This window comes from Rana temporaria, chromosome 1, assembly GCF_905171775.1.
Source record: "Rana temporaria chromosome 1, aRanTem1.1, whole genome shotgun sequence".
NCBI lineage: Eukaryota > Metazoa > Chordata > Amphibia > Anura > Ranidae > Rana > Rana temporaria.
In genome coordinates, this window is record NC_053489.1 from 523,871,312 (window position 1) to 523,893,308 (window position 21,997).

At 39.4% G+C, this 21,997-nt stretch overlaps 1 protein-coding gene across 2 annotated transcripts in view; it reads right to left on the minus strand.

The window, feature by feature from the left end:
- LRBA (LPS responsive beige-like anchor protein) overlaps positions 1–21,997 on the minus strand; it is a 789,979-nt gene that overhangs the window by 371,561 nt on the left and 396,421 nt on the right. For both annotated transcript variants that reach the window (XM_040331890.1, XM_040331889.1), the window contains exon 37: positions 1,089–1,213. In XM_040331890.1, the coding sequence (XP_040187824.1) occupies positions 1,089–1,213 (125 nt within the window). The remainder of the gene's footprint in view (positions 1–1,088; positions 1,214–21,997) is intronic.

Consider the following 21,997-nt stretch of genomic DNA (forward strand, 5'->3'; position numbering starts at 1 on the left):
AATTTTTACTTATCAGCCACCTGCTGTATTTTTTCTGCACCCCAGTTCCTATGTTTTCGTTCACAGTTGAGTGGCTTTATTTCCGTGTTGGAGGTATGGCTTTTTGGCTCCAATTCTTCCACAAAGACCACTTCTGCAGACAATAGATAAATCCACCTGGGTCCACTCGTTTCCGCCAGTTCTGTGCACTGGTGTACATTTTCCGATGTCAAAAGGGAAGGAAGCATGACATGTCTTTAATCTGCTGCATTCATTTTCCTTGGCCGATCACTGCATCTACAGTCTTCATCTTTGACCATTTCTTTTTGCGTTAATTCAAAAACCCCAGTCTGCATCGAACAATTTTGCTGTGAGAGACCTTGCTGATGCAGTATAACTACATTGTGTCTTGTTGCTGTACTCAGTCTTGCCATGGTTTATGACCTGTGACATGAATCAGTCTTCCACAACCTCACCTTAGTAGGAGAGTTTGACTGTTCCTCATCCAGTTTTAAGCCTTCTACACAGCTGTTTCAAGCTACATATGCAATTGATAATCATTAGCACCCTGCTTGGTATAATTGGTTAATCATACACCTGACTCAAATCCTACAAAATCCATGACTTTGTGCAAGTGTACAAACGGTGCAAGTGTAAAAATGTATGTTGGTTTTAAGCCAAAGGGTAGTCACATAAAATATTGATTTGAATTTTTTTCTGTTTGCTCACTTTGCATTTTAAAAATTGATCAAAATAAAGAATTAACATATATTTGTGTTAAAGACATTTCTTTACAGCATTTCTTCACACCTGTGTAAACCTTTTGCACAGTACTGTATAAAAATAAATAAAATAATATATATTTTACACACACACACACACATATATACATACATAAATAAATAAATATATATATATATATATATATATATATATATATATATATATATATATATATATATACATATATACATACACACACACACACACACACACACACCTATGAACACAAATACTTCTGTGCACACACATATACCAACACATATATGCAGTATACACAACATTTAGAGCACTGGTTAGATAAGAGGATGAATTTATATGATACATACCATGATCTATGGCAGCTTTAAGTGTCGCTTCACGATGTGTTGAACCAAGGGGGTTCCGTACAAATCGTCGACGGCGCCTCAAGTCATCTTCCCAGTAGTCAAGGCGCCAGAATTCCCGGGGACGGCTACAACAAAACACAGGGAGCACACATGTTAGCCATTACTAACCAGCATGGTAGCAGTGAATTTTTGTAGAAAGCTTTCCTTGTTTGCTTAGGTTTTTTCTTCCCCTTTTCCTTTGTAAAACTGTCAGAACTCAATAATTTAAGTGCCTCTTCAATAACCAGCAAACACAATATTACTATAAGCTTAAGAACACTGCTGTGTTAATTATTTTTTCCCCTTAAAAAAATGTTTATTGAATCGATAAATGTAAATGCTACAGAAAATAGAATAAACTTTCAGCATGTGATGAGCACAATGTACAATTCAATTATTATCATAAGAAATCAAGGCATCTGTGTGCCGCCTTATTAAGGACCAAGCTTTTCTGCATTGTGCGACCACTCTGTTGACTAGGAAACAAGTGCTTGCCCATCATGTTTTGCTTGCAGCAAAGGTAACACTGGTGGGAAGCTGGAAGTTACCAACCTATTTAATTTCCTGAAGATAAACACAGGGTGGACAATATAATGGTCAATCAAAGGCTCACCAGTATTCTAGATGATAAACACAAATTGTTCAAGGATCTGGGAACCTTGCTTAACACAACAACCTGGAAATGGAAACAGAGTCTTAAAGTACCTTAAAACATTCTGAGGGGGTTTTGGTTCTTATACTCCTATAATGGCTAGTCACTATTGCTTTGTGTGCACCCATGTGTCTCATCTTACACTTTTCTTTTTGACCCCTGACTCTTGGCCCATATCTTCACTTTAACATTATGCTAGAAATGATTTTCTTTCACTATTAACATTACAAACAGTTGGCATTCGCTTTTTAAAGTGGTTTTGTGCATCCGTCTTTATTTGTTTTAACTTTGTCATTATGCTTGTACATGAAACAATATGGATTTAATAACCATATAATTCTAAGTTGGGCACACAATGCAGAATTTGTTGTGATTCTTTTGGATGCTGATAAATAAATAGGCTGGAAATGAACATCTATTTATTGCACATCACTATTAAGTGCGTGTTTGGTTTGCCTGTTATAGAAATTATTGTATCTTTCTTGAAACTTTAATAAAGAAACGGAAAAAGAAAACAGTGTAAAACTTAATTGGCAGCAGTTACCCCTTTTTATCATATCTTGATGTTGGGATGATAGGTATGAAACGTAGGGATATGTAAAAGTGGCGGGTAAAAGGAGGTTGTTCATGTAAGTAAAGTGGGAAACACCAATTCACCAAGGAAGTATGTCCAATTATTTTACATGGAGACATATAAAAAGTTGACCAATCAATGATTCACTTCATGTCTCCTGTCGTGCTCTCAGCTTTACTATTAGCTTATTGGGTACCATAATACTGGTGCAAGAGGAAATGTGGAGGAAAGCATGGAAAGGTCTTGGATACGGGTTCTGGATGAAAAAGGGAGAAAATAGAAGGCGAGTTGTAATAAGTGGGGAGAAGGGGTAGTTCCTGCATATTGTCAGATAATGCAGTGTAAGCAGTCAAAGTTGGTTAAAAAAGTTCATTCAAACCAAGACCTAATAAATGCCCCCACAAAGTTCAAATGGTAGACATTGTTTGAATAAATGCCAAGGTTGTTTTGAATTGAACCCAGCATGCCCAAGTGTGTGTATTGATTTGGTCTCTCATGGGAAAGGTGTATCAGAATTGGACTATCAGAAAAGGCAGTTGTGTAGTATTCCTGTATGTCAGAATTATCAGTGTGGTCTTGTTAAGAATGTGAAATGGTAGGGTTTTTGTGTATGTGTTGGTCGTGGGAACCACCACATGTGCATAAAAGGTACCCTTCTCTTTTGGACATCCCTAGCAAAGCCTGTCTCTAGAGAATAAAGGTTTGTGTAGGAGATGTGAGTGTATCTAGAGCAAAATGTTGAAGTTATTCTCTTGGGTTTTCATATTGATGGGCCCTTTGATGTGATTGGACATGCACCACTCACCCATTATTGGTCCATAAAGGGTGGAATTTAAGTCTGGTTCCCATTTAGAGCCCACATGGTCAGCCTCTGAGCTTACGGGACTGAGAACAATTTTGTATAGTGTGGTGTTTAGGTGTCACAGTGGAGAAGACACTTAGCTTCTCCAGGGTAGTAAAGTCTTTGCTACAGTTATGACATTAGATAAGATGATAGATATAGATAAAAGATTATTAGGAAGATGGCCAAGCTGCAGCTATGACCAGAGTGTTGTATCTATTGCATTTGAAGTATTAGTAGAGGACTGTATGTCCCAGAAAAAAAACCCTCTATGGAAGGGGTGTTATGCAGTTTAGTCCTGCTGTGGATGAAAGTTCTTCTGGAAAGAAGGGAGCATTAGTGAAGGAAATGCAGTGTTGTTCCAGGTCAAAGTTAAAGGGTCTGAAATTGAGAAGAGATTATGGTGTTGACAAAAGAGGTTGAATGAATTCAGTGTGTTGCCTAGGAGTGGGTGCTTGAGTAGTGTCACATAAAATTCTGATAAATCCAAGGGGAAAAGTTAAAGCAGAAGTAAACATCATTTACTGACTTTTACCTATTTTACCTATTACCTATAGGCAAGCCTTATTATAGGCTTGCCTATAGGTAGTGTAATTATCTCCTAAAACGCACGCCATTTAGGAGATATTTACTACTACAAATATATAAGGGGTCCATATAGTGAACTTGGTGTGGAGTTATTCACATTACAGTCAACACTGAGGACAAGGGGGCACTCTTTACGTCTAGAGGAAAATAGATTTCACCTTAAAATACGGAAAGGTTTCTTCACAGTAAGAGCTGTGAAAATGTGGAATAGACTCCCTGCAGAGGTGGTTCTGGCCAGCTCAGTAAAGTGCTTTAAGAAAGGCCTGGATACTTCCCTAAATGTACATAATATAACTGGGTACTGACATTTATAGGTAACGTTAATCCGGGGAATATCCAAATGTCTCATGGGGGATCAGAAAGGAATTGTTTCCCCTGCTGTAGCAAATTGGATCATGCTTTGCTGTTTTTTTTTTGCCTTCCTCTGGATCAACTGTGGGTATAGAATTGGGTATATGTGATTGTATGGTATTATTATTATTTTATTTCTTATGGTTGAACTTGATGGACTTGTGTCTTTTTTCAACCCGACTATGTAACTACTGTACATGCAGTCAGTTCCATGCGCTCTGAAGGAACGGCCACTCGTGAGCCGAAGCCTGCGAACCCGGAAGCAAGATGGGTGAAGATGGGAGCCCTTGCAGCGCCGATATTGCGGCACTGGAACAGCTTTGTTTTAAGGTAAGTTTCACATAATGTGCTAGTATGCAATGTATACTATACTACTTTACGACTTTACCTTGTAGGGAAAAAAAAAGTCCAGTAGTATACAACCACTTTGAAGGGGGTTTCAGATAGTGAGTTCTAGAACAATCCATGCCTTAGTGGAAGTGTGTATGTTCCAGTAAACTATTCTAGTCAGTTGGCAGACCCAGAAGCACTATTGCATAGCATGGGCTCTTCTGTGTTCTAAGAAGGTAAGAAATCATGTTGCTATCCCCATAGGCTACAAATTAAGGAGTGTAGAAAGCAAAATAAAGCTTCAGTTTGTAAATTGCTATATTCTATATGTAGAGTGTAGAGGATTCTAGGTGCCCACAGTGATCTTTAATATGGCTGTCTTGCTAAAACAGGAGTATGCTCTATTCTAAGTTCTTATTTGATTAGCATAATTTGTTTTGCATAGTTAGGGTGCTATATATTGGAAGGGTTAGGCAGAAACTGGATTCCAAAATACGTAATGGACTTTCAGCTCAAAGGGAAATTATGTTGGTAGCCTACTACAGCAGCTTGCGGAAGCAAGGAGTAAAGGACTTAGTGTAATTTTAAAGCTGTTGGAAATCTTTTAGAAATGGCAACAGGTTAAGGAGTATGATCTGTGATTAGGATAGGATAAACAGCAGATCGTTGGCAAGGCGCTAATTTTTTATTTATTTTTGCCCACCACCAGACCATGCATGTTGGTATCTGTACATAATTTTAAAAGACAGAGTTCGAAGGTTAGGATAAAGATCAGTGTTAACAGGGGACATCCTTGTCATGGGCTGTGGAAGGCATCCCTTTATTATTCTTGCCAAGTAAAGAACAACTATTGTGCATAACAAGGTAAGCGAATTAGGAGATCAGAAAATTCAACTAGCTTTATCCTGAGTCATGTCGAATTATTAGGTCAATCTAAACTCAATTGTCTTTTCATTTTTAGATATAGGGTGGGTAAAGGTTAGAACCCCTGTCATGTTTTATTTGCGGTCTATGTCCCATAGGGGAGATTTCCCTTCACTTCCTGTAGCAGACACACAACAACGTTAGGGGAACTCTCACCAAAAGTAAAGGACATTCCTTAATTTCCACACTGGAAGAATTCCCTTCTATTTGTGTTCTAGTCACATGTAACATTTTTGGACTTCCCATCACTTTGTCTCATTAACAACGTTCAACAGGACAAATGTCTCCCCAGCAAGCATAGATTTTTAAAAAATGTGAGGGGTGTACCCACTTTTCTGAGATACTATATATCTTTAGATAGATATATATATATATATATAAATATATATATATATATATATATATATATATATATATATATATATATATATATATATATATATATATATATATATATATATATATATATATTTATATATATATATATATATTTATGAGAGAGAGCGAGAGAGTTTATAGTTTTCAATTAGATGGTGATAATCAGAGTCACAGATCTAAAAAACAGTGGCATTTGTAATTTCAGTGGGGGTAAAATACATTTCTATATCCTACTAGGTTTAATGTACATATAGACATCAAAAAATACTTGTGTGGTTCAGAAAAAAAAACTTCACTCACAAGTTCCGTTTTATTGATTATATCCAGCCCAGCAAGATCCTATAATCACATCTCACTTTTTAAAGCGGGGTTTCAACCACAATTAGCATTTTTTAAATGTATGTCCTTTCATCATGCGTTTTTATAATATAAATCCGGTCACTTACTATTTTACAATGCTCCGCAAAGTTATTCAAAAAAGATAGTTTATAAAACTATGTCCACACTGTTGTCATTTTGCTTGTAGGCATTGTGAAGCCCACAAGCACTTACTTCCTGGAAGTCTTGGATGGGGAGTTATAATGGGGTGGCGCACTGCATCCTGGGAAATTATGACACACATTTCATTTTTTTTTTAGGTCTAATGAGCACAATAATGAAAAAAAAAATTGGGATGGAAACTCCACTTTAATGTTAACCACTTAAGGACCTTGCCTGTTTTTCAGATTTGGCATTTACAAGATTAAAACATTTTTTTTGCTAGAAAATTACTTAAAACCCCCAAACATTATAAATATTTTTTTAACACCCTAGACAATAAAATGGCGGTCATTGCAATACTTTTTGTCACACCGTATTTGCGCAGCGGTCTTACTTTTTTTTGAAAAATTCACTTTTTTTAATTAAAAAATAAGACAACAGTAAAGTTAGCCCAATTTGTTTATATATTGTGAAAGATAATGTTACGCTGAGTAAAACGATACCCAACATGTCACACTTCAAAATTGCGCCTGCTCGTGGAATGGCGTCAAACTTTTACCCTTAAAAATAGGCGACGTTTAAAAAATTCATTTGTTTTCATATGCGGGCGCTACTCACGTATGTGTTTTCTTCTGCGCGCGAGCTCGTCAGGACGAGGCACTTTAAAAAAAATAGTTTTTTTGTTTTCTTAATTTATTTTTATTTATTTTATTAATTTTTACACTGAAAAAAAAAATGGATCACTTGTATTCCTATTACAAGGAATGTAAACATCCCTTGTAATAGAAAAAAAAGCATGACAGGTCCTCTTAAATATGAGATCTGGGGTCAAAAAGACCTCAGATCTCATATTTAGACTTAAATGCAAAAATAAAATAAAATAAATAATTTTCTTTTGAAAAAATGACAACAAGAAACTATTGCTTTAAGAAGCATGGGCGGAAGTGACCTTTTGACGTTGCTTCCGCCCTGCTATGCTATGGGGACGGGTGGGGGCCATCTTGCCCTCACTCGTATCTCTGTCAAGCAGGAGAGAGGACCTGATCGCCTCCGCCGCTGCCGACGGCTCTGGTAAGCAGCGGAGGGCGCGGGAAAGTGGGGCCCTCTCCTGCCGCCGATAACGGTGATCTCGCAGTGAATGGGCCGTGGAGACTACCATTATCGTTTGCAGGACCGCTCACTGAAAAGATGGATATCTCGGTTGTGGCAGCAGCTGCTGCCGTTACCGAGACATCCGTCTTTAAAAACAGGACGTATATGTACATGAGCGGGTCCTTAAGTGGTTAAAGGATAAGTTCACCTTCTGTAACAGGTTACACCCTTATTCAAAGTGTAGCATGTTACTGATGCAGCAGCCTTGCCCCCAGCTGAAGCAGCTGAATTGCAAAACGTGTATACCTTGCTTTGGTCTACTGGGTCTTCTGTCATTGCAACCAAAATGGTTGTGCCCAGCAGCAGTTTCAGACAGCTAGTTCCAGGGCAAGTATGTCACTAAGCAAAAAGGCTTACAGGAAAGTTAAAATGAGATTAACATGTTTTTCAATTTCAAATCTTTTAATTGCAGATTTTCAAAGAACACCAATCGGGTGTCCTGACTCTATACTTTCTAAGTCAGTGAGCAATTGCAGCCTCCATATTCTATTTCTACACATTTCCTCTAAACGCCAAAGGCCAAGAACTACCTAAAATCAAGAAAAGTCTGAAATAATGTCAACTTTCACACAAGGCTTCAAAGAAAAGCATTTATATTTTTGACAGCTTTCCTTTAACCACTACACTGCCTATGCTCATCAATGATCAACTGATTGCATAGCTGATGGATATTGAATGTTAAATGGTTCTAAAGCCTCAATCAATCCAGTGCTTCCCTCCTCTCTTTCTCTTCACATTGGATCCGATTGCTTGGGGGGGGGGGGGGGAGAGACCCAGAAAAGGAGGAGGTTTGGACCGCTCTACGCAAAACCATTGCAGATTACAGGTGACTAACAGGTTAATCATTTTAATTTTAGAAAATGTATTTAGTAACACTTTAACCACCGCTGCATGTAAATATACATCGGCAGAATGGCACGTACAGGCAGATGGACGTGCCGGTACGTCCCTGCCTAGACGTGGGTCCGATCGGGACCCCCCCCCCCCCCGGTACATGCGACGGTCAGTAATCGTCTGGGAGCGATTCCGGGATGAGGGGGCGGCTATTCATTTCTAGCCACCCCCTCGCAATTGCTCCCAGCGAATCATCTGCCGCCTCTGCCCGCCCTGCCTGTGTAAGTGTAAACACAGGCAGGGGGAAGTGATGTCATCTCTCCCCGTGGCGGTCTTTTTGACCGACGCTGAGGAGAGAGAAGACATCAGAACTGTGAGTTGCACTTAACAGTACACTGACACAGTCACACATAGGCACACAACCCCCCCCCCCCCCCCAGTCACCTCCCGATCACCCCCCAGTCCCCTGTCACAGTGTCACTGATTGCAGTGTTCATTTATTTTCTGATCACTGCATTTAGTGTCATTTGTGACAGAAAAAAGTGTTAGGGCAGTTAGCTTTAGGCCCCTTTAGGTCCAGGGTAGCCCCCTACCCCCCCTAATAAAGGTTTAACCCCTTGATCACCGCCCAAGTTAAAAGCTGTGTAAATTCCAGAAAATGTACCCTAGTTTGTAGATGCTATAACTTTTGCGAAAACCAATAAATATACGCTTATTGCGATTTTTTTTACTGAAGACATGTGGCTGAATACATTTTGGCCTAAATGTTTGACTAAAATTTAGTTTATTCGATATTTTTTACTTTTTGTTATAAGAAAAATATTTTTTTTTCAAAATTAACGTGTTTTTCCATTTATATTGCAAACAATTAAAATCGCAGAGGCAATCAAATAACATCAAAAGAAAGCTCTATTTGTGGGAAGAAAAGCACGCAAATTTTGTTTCGGTACAACATTGCATGACCGCGCAATTACCAGTTAAAGCAGCGCAGTGCCAAATTGTAAAAACACCTTTGGTCCTTTAGCTGCATATCGGTCCGGGGCTTAAGTGGTTAAACAGGGTGTACACTAGTAGAATGTAGTTTGGTAGCATTTTTAGTTCTAAAAACATTGTAAGAACCGTATTTTCCGGCGTATAAGACGACTGGGCGTATAAGACGACCCCCTAATTTTCCAGGAAAAATTTGGGTTTTGGGATATACTCACTGTATAAGACTACCCCCTTCTTACTAGTCTTTCTGGAAGCGGAGGGGTAGCCAGAACCGCTGACAGAAACAGGCTTTTTCAAATTTTACTGCACTGTGCCATTACATTACATTCCTCACTGTGCCATTACATTACATGCCCCCACTGTGCCATTACATTACATGCCCCCACTGTGCCATCACTTGCCCCTCACTGTGCCATCACTTGCCCCTCACTGTGCCATCACTTGCCCCTCACTGTGCCTGAACTTGTTGCCCCCACTGTGCCTGAACTTGTTGCCCCCACTGTGCCTGAACTTGCTGCCCCCCAGTGCAATCACCGCAAACACTGACTTTTTTTGCCGGCGGTGACAGTCTCCGTACTGCGAGCGCTAGCGTCAATGATTTGAAAGCCGCGCCTTCTCTTCAGAGTGTTCTGTGATAGGTGGAACACAAATTTTCCCAGCAGCGCCTCTGTTCTGTGTTCCGCCTATCACGGACGCTTTCTCATCTCGTCCGAGGATGAGAAGGCATCTGTGATAGGAGGAACACAGAACAGAGGCGCTGCTGGGAAGATTTGTGTTCCTCCTATCACAGAACACTCTGAGGAGAAGGAGCGTCTTTTAAATCATTGACGCTCGCGCTCGCCGTATGGAGACTGTCACCGCCGGCAAAAAAAGTGAGCACAAAGACCGTACCTGGCGTATAAGACGACCCCCGACTTTAGATGCATGTTTTTTCTTTTTCTATTAGTGGAGTCAAATCGACGATCATTTTCAACCGTATTAACTTTAAAATAAAATTTGAAGGAGCAGGATTGAAACATTTTAGAATGTACAAATGTCTAACGGTGTATGTGGTTTTCATCTGGTAAAGTAATTTTTTTTCCAAAATGAATGTTAAAAGCAACTGAAATCTCAAACTACTTTCAAATGACATTTGAATGTACTAAGAATTTTTGTACAAATTTTTCTTTGCAATTCTACTAGTGTATACCCAGCTTTGTTTGCCCTATTCCTGTTATAAAGTATTTGTATTTGCTGTATGAGGATGATAAGAGATTGGAAAGAGCAGTTTAAAAACACATACTTAATGATATCCCTCATCTATATTTCTACAGACATTTTTTTATCTATTTTAACCTAAAAGTCTCTGTAGGAATGTCCTTGAGAAGAACAATATCACTTTTTTTGTCTGAGGAATTTCTCCTCATGGTAGGAAGGTGAAATGAAGACCAAATATATCATTGTAAAATGAACTGCTGACATTGTGATCAACTTCCTTGCACACTAGTGGCATGCGCTCCGATTTCAGGCTCATTTCAGCCCCAGCAGGGCATCTCTCCTAGAGACCGCATTTATAAAACCGAATAGGGAAAAGCTATTATAAATATAGGATAGCATTACCTATATTAATCAAAGTCTGTCCCCTTTCATCATTTTTCTTCCTAATTTGTGCTTTTGCCTCGCAAGGTCAGTAAATCATGCTGAGCACCATTTGCCTTGAAAGTGTTAACTTTAATGAAAATCTTGCTTGTGTACGCTCACTATGATAATAAAATATTACTCTGTTTAAATGTGCAGGAATTTAATTAAAATCATGTCCTAAAATATTAATAACCTTTAGCCTCTAGGGTACAAAAATCACATATGCTGTGCTTTTCCATTTGAATTCTTAAAACAGAGGACACGCTATACACTATCTGTTTTTTTAACCACAGCACCAGGGAGCTGCGTTCTGCAGATCTAACCATCTGGGTAAGAAAACATTTACCATTTACCTAGGCACATCTCCTACCTCTCCCTGGTATAGTAATTTCATTTATAACCATTTATATCTGTATCCTATGACTTTACTCAGGTCTGAAACACTAAAAGACTACATAAGGCTATAAAAAAAAAGCATTAACAAAAGAGTTATACAAGTCTATTCAGAAGTAACGTGGGCTAGGTGTCTCATATATAAGTAATGTTCGACAGTTAATAAAAAATATATAATAAAAATAATCAGATTACAAGAACTTGCTGACTTAAGCTGACCATACAGTTTTTTTCATTCATTGAATGAAAAAAAAAAAACTGATTCCACTATTCACACAAAAAGAAGGTGGATGGAGAAATCTTTCCTGCCAGGACATTGTATACAAAATATACTCATCAGTGACTGCAGATGCTACTCGATGGATAATGTTTCAACATGTCCCCATAGTAGAAGCTGTTAAAACAATCGACTTCTGTTATGAATGATTTTGTTTTTCTTTTTTGTTTATTTCAATGTAATATCAAGTGAGACATTAAATATTTAGCGCAACACTCTTTGTGAACATTTTAATAATACCAATGAATCTATAGTGAACCTAACCCCCCAAAACAAAACCCACTGCTAATGTCATGTTTAGTTTTATGCTAGAACTATTGCGCCCACTCCTACGTGCACAGTGACATATAACATGTGTAGGGCAATTGCAGGCACACGAACGCATGCATGTGTGGGTGGAAGGGGGCTCTAAAAGGTTTTTTTTTATGTGTCTCTTTAAACATTTAAAACTTTTATTGCATAAAAAAAAAAATCGTACATGCCTTTATTGCTACCACATAGGGGACCAATAGCCCCATATGTGATAGCTTATTGGTGACATGTTTCCCTTTATGGAGACATTGGGTCTTTTAGACCCTGAATCGGGTTCCATCAGTTGCTTCACCAGACACTGATCCCAGAGAATGACAGCTCTGGTGCAGAAAATTATGTCATACAAGTCACAAGAGAAAAACCATCGTTCTGCCGATTAGTAGGAAATAGGTGATACAGACAGGAAGCCAGCACGCCATATACCGCGGTTCTCTGATTTTTACATGCTTGATTACATTTAGTGTTTGAGCGTACCCCTTTTTTTTTTTCTAAATCAATAAATAAGATTGTTTTTTTTCTGATGGCTTCACTATGTTCTTCCTCATTCTTTCTTTGTATGGTAATTATCGCTCTGGCCACTGGAGCGGAGACTGCTTTTTAAAAAAAAATATTAAAACATATTTTTATGGCAGTTTTACGACATACAGACATAAAACAAAAAGGCACAAACAAAAACTACAACACTGATAACAGAATGCTCCTAATCCAGCATATGATGAAAATCCGGGTAGTGTGTAACTGCTTATTGATGACTTTGGAAACTGCAGAGGATCCTTATACTTGTGAGCTCGTAGTTTTGAAAACGATAACCGATTTGATATTACCTGCCTGAAGTGTTTGGATGAGTCATATACCATATGCTTGTTATTCACCCGTTTCTGGTAAGAAGATATATTTTACAGCACAGTGGTGTGATTATCATACACTCAAGTTGGTGAGAGGTTCTACTTAACTACCTGCCGCCGTCAACTAATCGCTCCATTGTTCTTTTGAGAGGCGTCATATGACGTCCTTGTCTTTTATAGCCACTAGGGGGCCTGCGCGCGTTACTGGGAACCCGATGCGCGTGCCGGGCGCCCGCGATTGCCCAGTAACTTAGCAGGACATGGATCTCTGTGTGTAAACACAGAGATCCACGTCCTGTCAGGGAGAGGAGACCGATGCTGTGTCCCTTGTACATAGGGACACAGATCGGTCACCTCCCCCAGTCAGTCCCCTTTCCCCACAGTTAGAAACACTATGCAGAGCACACATTGAACCCCTTCCTCGCCCCCTAGTGTTAACCCCTTACCTTCCAGTCACATTTATACAGTAATCAGTGCATATTTATAGCACTGTTTTTTTTTAATCCTTTGCTGCATCTTATTGCAGCCACTTCTGTCAACATGCATGCACTCCAGTCATCTCAGGAATCAGCTATCATCAAAAGCCTATGTGTCAAAGTGACAACACAGAAGCACAATTGAGAGGCAGGGAAAGATCATGGTCATGGAAAAGATACATTAAAAAAAGAAAACCTTTATAGCAGGATCACCAGGTATTAAAAAAACTGAAAATGACTTTTGAAATTACACCAACATGTTAACATTTTACGAAGAAAACAGGTCACCATAACCAACAAAAAGATAGCTGGCTAGCAGAAACCATGGCAACATCCTACAAAATCACAAAAAGAGTGGCGGCAAAACTCCTGAGCTGATCCCTTTCTTACAAAATTCTCAATACCGTTTTAGACGCTGGAAGCAGATTTTAAAATTAGAGGTGGCAGGAAGCCCCCTACATGCTGTAACTTCTATGCACCCAATACTGTACATCCTCTTTTTCTTTACCAATCTCATCCAATTCCTTTCAACCAAGAAATATTCCAATTTAGTGGTGGCTGGAGATTTTCAACGCTACCTTGAATCCATCACTTGATCTCTCCAACACCACCAGCATTACACAACCCACCACTAAACAAGGGCTTACAGTGCTTTTCATCTAATCAATATTTAAAGGCTACTCCATACCACTAAGAGGGATTTACACATGTTACTCCAAAGCTCATGCAACCTTTTTTCAGAATAGACTACTTCTTGCCTTCTTTTATTCCAAAGCTATATACCACCATGGAACCCTTTTCTGTCTCTGATCACCACCCCATTACATATTGCTACCCATAAAGGTAATTCCACTTGAAAATTGCCCACTTACCTCACTAAATCAAAATCAATTTGAAGATTTCCTTCAGATGCATAGGGCAAATTATCTTGATGACAATAAATCCCAGAGACAAACCTGTCCTGTTCTACCACATGACAAATATGGTTCTTAGGGGTCACATAATATTTTAAAACATAAAAAAAAAAACTGCCCAACAATACTCTCACCTACAATAAAGTGTTCTCTGAATCTACAGTATAGACAACATTTATCAGGGGATTTGCTTGACATGAAAAACAAAAGCAGTAAACCGTTGTTCTATTAAATGCCTTTTTAACCTCCCATAACAAGCAAAAACTATTATATACAAATAAACATTTTCAGATGGGTTAACAAAATAGGTCTTACCCTTGTCAAATTAACTGGACCTCATGGCCCAAAATGTAGTTTTCAATGTAATGGAGCCAACCCTACAAACCAGCAACACTTGAAAATCACTAATCTCAGATTTGTGTGCCATTATTCTCACTTTTATACCACCCAGGGCCTCACAACCACTTCCAACAACTTCTAGATCAAGCCAGTTTACCCAAGCACTGACATAACCAGCGTGAACTCAAATCAACTCTATCGCTACCTTGGAAATCCAACAAGGAAATAACAAAACCCCTTGCCTGGATGGTCACCCAGACGATTTTGATAAACTTTTATCCAGGGAAACCTCCTCAGTACTTGCGCACCTTTACAATTCTATTCTTACTCAATGTCCCATATCCTGAATTTAATGAAGCCTACACTAATCAAATGTTAAAACCAGGAAAAACAGTCCAAGCAAAACAACGATTTTCCTCTTTCCCTTCACTGATGCATTTAAGCCTTGATGCTGAGAAAGCTTTTGACAAAACAGAATGATCCCTTCTGAACTACTAGTGTTTTTGGCCATACCTTTTTAGCGCTTATATCTACCATAATCCTCACACAAAACCAATCAACCACCAACACTCCGCCCCAATACCAATGTCCTGTGGCATGACACAAGACTATCTCCTCACCTCTATCCTCTTTATTCTCACACTGGGCGCCTCTGATTTTTGATTACCTGCCTACATAACTACAGAGAAAAAATGATCAAAATTCCAGCTTTCTCGGATGACCTGCGCTTAAAGTGGATGTAAACCCGATTTTTTTTTGATGTCACAATGTACAGTATAAGTTTTCCTATCATCTGTGCCCAGTCTTGCCACACAGAGTTAATCCAGCTCTGAGCAATTCTCTTTTATTGTTCAGCGAAATAAAACGGACTTACAGAGAAAAACCTTAGTCCGTTCTGCCCCCTTGCTTTGAGTGACAGGTTATATACATATCTCATGCACTAGCCTGGAGACAGGCATTATTTTTTTTAACTCCCACCACCACTCCTTTTCTGAAGTCATGTGGTTATTTTTCTGGATTTTGATTGGATATTAGTGATCATAGCAGACTTTAGTGTAAGGAATACAAAGGAAAAAATGCATGTTGACAAGGGGAGTGTAGAGCAGGGTGGGGAGTCTACTGACATCATGACTCCACCCACAGAATCTGCAGTTTTTTAGTTCTCATAACAGACAGAGGGGAAACATTTGACAGGTAAGGATACATGCAGGAGGCATGTATATCCTTATAGATCAGCACTATGGCAGTAGTTTAGAAAGGATGAGAGTGGGTTTACATCCACTTTAAATATTTTTCATCTGAAATTCTCTATTCCCAATATACGATCTCTTACTAAATAGTTTGGTCTAAACTCTGGTTACATCATCAATTTAGACAGATCCAAAGGCACTTTATCTAACCAACAGTGTTAAGAACCCTTGAAGCAATCCTTACATTTTTATTTAGAAATTTCAAACCTTGAAGTATCTAGAACAAAAATCCTTATAACTTATACAAGACCAATGCCTCCCCTTTGCTGTGCTTACTTATCCACTTGCCGACCTCCTCATGTACATTTACGTCAGCAAAATGGCACGGACAGGCACATGTACGTACCTGTACGTCCTCTGCTTGACGTGGGTCGGGGGTCCGATCGGGACCCCCCCGGTACATGCGGTGGTCGGTAAGCCTCGGGGAGCGATCCGGGACGACGGCGCGGCTATTCGTTTATAGCCGCCCCATCGCGATCGCTCCCCGGAGCTGAAGAACGGGGAGAGCCGTATGTAAACACGGCTTCCCCGTGCTTCACTATGGCGGCGCATCGATCATGTGATCCCTTTTATTAGGGAGACTCGATCGATGATGTCAGTCCTACAGCCACACCCCCCTACAGTTGTAAACACACACACAGTGAACCCTAAATGTTACAGCACCCCTGTGGTTAACTCCCAAACTGCAACTGTCATTTTCACAATAAAGAATGCAATTTAAATGCATTTTTTGCTGTGAAAATGACAATGGTCCCAAAAATGTGTCAAAATTGTCCGAAGTGTCCGCCATAATGTCGCAGTCACGAAAAAAATTCGCCGATCGCCGCCATTAGTAGTAAAAAAAATAAAAATGCAATAAAACTATCCCCTATTTTGTAAACGCTATAAATTTTGCGCAAACCAACCGATAAACATTTTTTTTTACCAAAAATAGGTAGAAGAATACGTATCGGCCTAAACTGAGGAAAAAAAAAATTGTTATATGTTTTTGGGGGATATTTATTATAGCAAAAAGTAAAAAATATTGCATTTTTTTCAAAATTGTCGCTCTATTTTTGTTTATAGCGCAAAAAATAAAAACCGCAGAGGTGATCAAATACCACCAAAAGAAAGCTCTATTTGTGGGGAAAAAAGGACGCCAATTTTGTTTGGGAGCCACATCGCACAACCGCGCAATTGTCTGTTAAAGCGACGCAGTCCCGAACTGTAAAAACCCCTTGGGTCTTTAGGCAGCATATTGGTCCGGGGCTTAACCACTTCCAGGCCTGTGCACGACGATGTACGTCCTATTTTTAAAGATTGATATCTCGGTAACGGCAGCAGCTGCTGCCACAACCGAGGTATCGATCTTTAGTGTGCGCGGTCCGGTACACGATAACGGCGCCCTCCGCCGCTTACCGGAGCCGTCGGTAGCGGCGGAGGAGATCGGGACCGTTCGGCAGCTGAGCGGGGACGAGACTGAAGGAAAAATCTCCTTCGCCCGTCCCCATAGCTCTGCTGGGCGGAAGTGACGTCAAAACGTCAGTCCCGCCCAGCCTCTTAAAGAGACAATTTTTTTTTTTGTCATTTGAAAAAATGACAGTTTCAATTTTTTTTTGCATTTTAGTCTAATTATGAGATCTGAGGTCTTTTTGACCCCAGATCTCATATTTAAGAGGACCTGTCATGCTTTTTTCTATTACAAGGGATGTTTACATTCCTTATAATAGGAATAAAAGTGATCAATTTTTTTTTTTCAGTGTAAAAAGTAATAAAATAAATAAAAATAAATAAGAAAACCCCCAAAAACATTTTTTAAAGCGCCCCGTCCCGACGAGCTCACGCGCAGAAGCGAACGCCTACGCGAATAGCGCCCGCATATGAAAACGGTGTTCAAATCACACAAGTGAGGTATCGCCGCGATCGTTGGAGCGAGAGTAATAATTCTAGCCCTAGGCCTACTCTGTAGCTCTAGAATTTTTTTAAATCGCCTATCGAGATTTTTAAGGGTAAAAGTTTGACGCCATGCCACGAGCGGGCGCAATTTTTAAGCGTGACATGTTGGGTATCATTTTACTCGGCGTAACATTATCTTTCACAATATATAAAAAAATTGGGCCAAATTTATTGTTGTCTTATTTTTTAATAAAAAAAAGTGAATTTTTTCCAAAAAAAGTGCGCTTGTAAGACCGCTGCGCAAATACGGTGTGACAAAAAGTATTGGAATGACCACTATTTTATTCTCTAGGGTGTTAGAAAAAAATATATATAATGTTTGGGGGTTTTAAGTAATTTCCTAGCAGAAAAAACAGTTTTAGTCTTGCAAACACCAAATCTGAAAAACACCTAAGGTCTGGAAGTGGTTAAGTGGTTAAAGCTACTCTTGCTACTTGGAGACACTTTAAAATGTCTTGCATGGGCAGAATCAGCTTATTAAAAATAGTAGCCTTTCCCAAACTGTTCTACACCATAAAGACCCTCCCCACATATCTCAAACATTCGGACTTTAAAAATATTTATAGTACGTTTTGAGAGTTAATTTGGGGCAGTAAGCGAGCAACAAAAAGAGCCTGCACACATTGAAAAGCCTACCAGTAATGGGGGACTTAAAGTGATTGTAGACCTTTTTTTTTTTTTTTTTTAAATAACAAACATATCATACTTGCCTCCACTGTGCAGTTCGTTTTGCACAGTGTGGCCCCAAACCTTGTCTTCTGGGGTTCCAATAGTGGCGCTTGTGGCTCCTCCTCACATATGTAAAGCCCGTGGGAGAAGTGCTCTCCCTGGGGGTTACCTTGCGGGCGTGCTCCCGAGTCCAGTATTTGCGTGCATAGACACAGAACGCTAGACTCAGCCCCACCCCCACATCATTGGATTTAATTGACAGCAGTGGGGGCCAATGGCTGCACTGCTATCAATCTATTCAATCAAGTGGCGAGAACCCTGGGCAGAGAGGAAGAGCGCATTTCCGCTGAGGGAACAAACGGGCTCAGGTGAGTAAATTGAGGGGGGGGGGGGCAGTGTTTAGAGGTTTTTTCACCTAGATGCATTAAGATGAAAAAACATGAGGGTTTACAACCCCTTTCATTTTTCTGACCTTGAATTGTACAATTGATAACCAGATACATTAGGGATTGGATCATGGTACCTCAATGTATATGGATACTTAATAAAAACACAATTACACGTAACAATTTGTTATATGTCTTCCATATTTAAAGAAGAGGTGATTGCGGATAATCTTTTGTATACCAAGTGGTTAGCATGGCACAAGATCAGTGCTTGCAGTGTATTGAATAGCCATGCATCTCTTTTTATCCTCTTATGGAACAACTCAGACTTCTCAGAGTCCACAAGACTTCACACTCCCAAAGGCATCACAAGGTTCTTCGCTGTATTAAACTCTTAGTTGATGTCAATCCCAAACAACCACTTCCCTCTAAAATGGCCATGGAGAAATTCCCATATCCATCCAATTTGCAATAGTGAGTGGAAAGGTGGAGTTGGCGGCGTGTTTAATTTTTAGGATACATGTCTTTATATACATTTATGTACAATTGTATGCTTATAATGCTCTTTTTTGTATTTTTTGTATGTTTTTATATTTGTCACCACCCCTTTTTTGGTCATGTGACCTTTATGGTTGACCGTGTGATTTAGTCTACACGATTTAAGCTGATTTGCGTCACTTATTTGTTAGCCATGATTAAGGCCTGATAGCCGAAAACATGTTGACATTGAGTGCTGTTCACCTGCAATAATAAAACAACTTTCGTGGCACCAGCCTTTCTCCTTTTTTTGGTTGTGTGCAAACACAGCCAGTGTTAACACCTGTGAACACTGTGATAGGCCCACAATGAACACAAGGCACAGAGTCACTTTAATCAGTTCTTTTAATTTTACCTATGATCTGTGCCGTCTGCACACAGGCATTGTGAAAGTGCTTAGCAGGTGCATGTGAAAAACAAAATGAAGACATGTTTAACCACTTCCCGACCTCCTCATGTACATTTACGTCGGCAGAATGGCACGGACAGGCACATCAACGTACCTGTACGTGCCTGCCTAGACGTGGGTGGGGGGTCCGATCGGGACCCCCCCCCCGGTACATGCGGAGGTCGAGTCCGCTCGGGGAGCGATCCGGGACGACGGCGCGGCTATTTGTTTATAGCCGTTCCGTCGCGATTGTGGAGCTAAAGAACGGGGAGAGCCGTGTTTAAACACGGCTTCCCCGTGCTTCACTGTGGCGGCGCATCGTTAGAGTGATCCCTTTTATTAGGGAGACTCGATCGATGATGTCAGTCCTACAGCCACACCCCCCTACACTAGTAAACACATACACAGTGATCCCTAAATGTTACAGCGCCCCCTGTGTTTAACTCCCAAACCGCAACTGTCATTTTCACAATAAACAATGCAATTTAAATGCATTTTTTGCTGTGAAAATGACAATGGTCCCAAAAATGTGTCAAAATTGTCCGAAGTGTCCGCCATAATGTCGCAGTCACGAAAAAAATCGCTGATCGCCGCCATTACTAGTAAAAAAAATAAAAAAAATAAAAATGCAAAAAAACTATCCCCTATTTTGTAAACGCTATACATTTTGCGCAAACCAACCGATTAACGATTATTGCGATTTTTTTTACCAAAAATAGGTAGAAGAATACGTATCGGCCTAAACTGAGGAAAAAAAATTTTATATATGTTTTTGGGGGATATTTATTACAGCAAAAAGTTAAAAATATTGCATTTTTTTCAAAATTGTCGCTCTATTTTTGTTTATAGCGCAAAAAATAAAAAACGCAGAGGTGATCAAATACCACCAAAAGAAAGCTCTATTTGTGGGGAAAAAAGGACGCCAATTTTGTTTGGGAGCCACGTCGCACGACCGCGCAATTGTCTGTTAAAGTGACGCAGTCCCGAACTGTAAAAACCCCTTGGGTCTTTAGCCAGCATATTGGTCCGGGGCTTAAGTGGTTAAATGTCCTCTTCAGAGCAACAGGTTCCCAGACTGGCTGTTTCATTATAATAAATAGCCAGGGGTTTGAAATATACAAAACCACTTTACAGATAATTATCAAAAACCTACAGATAATCTTGTCTGTTACTCTATATAATAAAGAAAATTTACAATTCCAAACTAGAAAACCAAAACAAAAACTGACAAAACAGGGAAAACACTTTCCACAGCTATAAAAGGATAAGGTCTTCCATATAGTTCGATTAATAACGGAAATGTTCCAATTAGTGATTAGAAAGAGTGGAGCCCAGCTGGCTATGTGTGCTTCTATGATAGCCTGAATAGACTGCCTGGGCACTTCATCATTCTGCCTTCTTACATTTATCTGTTAAAATTACTATCAAATATCAGGCAGGCTGCAGTTGTGAATCACACACTGCTCCAGGTCTATAGGGAATGATACAATGAGGGCCTATTCATCAGAATGGCAATCGGCACAAGTAATTAGTTCCCAAGACTGGGATCTCCTGCAAGGCTTATTCCAGCTAGAGACAAACATATGACAACGAAAAGCTAATGAAACCTGCAAAAATGTGTTAACCTTCATCACCATCAATTCTTCTTTCAGTGTTAGGCAAAGATAGTAAATTATTCATATATTTGGCCAATACCATTAGGCAAATTGTCACAAGTAAAATGTGAAATGAGTTAGTAAAGCAAACTACTGTGGTTAACTCTTCGGATTCAGTTACTAGCAGTGGTGGTTTATTATTGTTTTTAACAAAGGTAGTTTAGAAACAATTTAAGATACAAATAAAGCCGAAAAATGTGATCAATAAAAATGACAGGTTTTCCAGAAGCAAGCTTTCTATGGAGGCTCGCTTTCTTTGGCCAAAAGAGATGGTTTCACAATGTGAACTACATAAACAAGTATTCTCAACTACACCTGTAGGCATTGTCAGGAAGAACATTCTTATGGGTTTGAGTTATTTTATGCCTGCTGTAAAATATTTCTCTATAATCTTCTAAAGTTTTCTACATTGGCTTACTTTACTTAAAAATATTCCCTTTTCGAGTTCCCAGAGGAAACAATTTAGAACTTGGCTTAAAATATGAATAAACTGTTATGATGCAGTTTCCCACATTAGTGATGCCATGTGTGATTTTACAAAGGCAGGACATGCACAAAGACACATGGGTGATAACCATAGGTTAGCCAAACCAGCCTGCACAGTTTGTTCAGCCTACAGCATCATCCAATGGTCAAGTAATATAAATTGTTAAAGGGTAAAGGTGCAGCACTATACACTTATAGCTAAAAACCTAAAAATGTCCATAGCTGAAATTCCGTAAGAAATATCCAAAGAATGTGTTAATGTGCAGCTAAAATATGTGTGAGAAACCCACCACC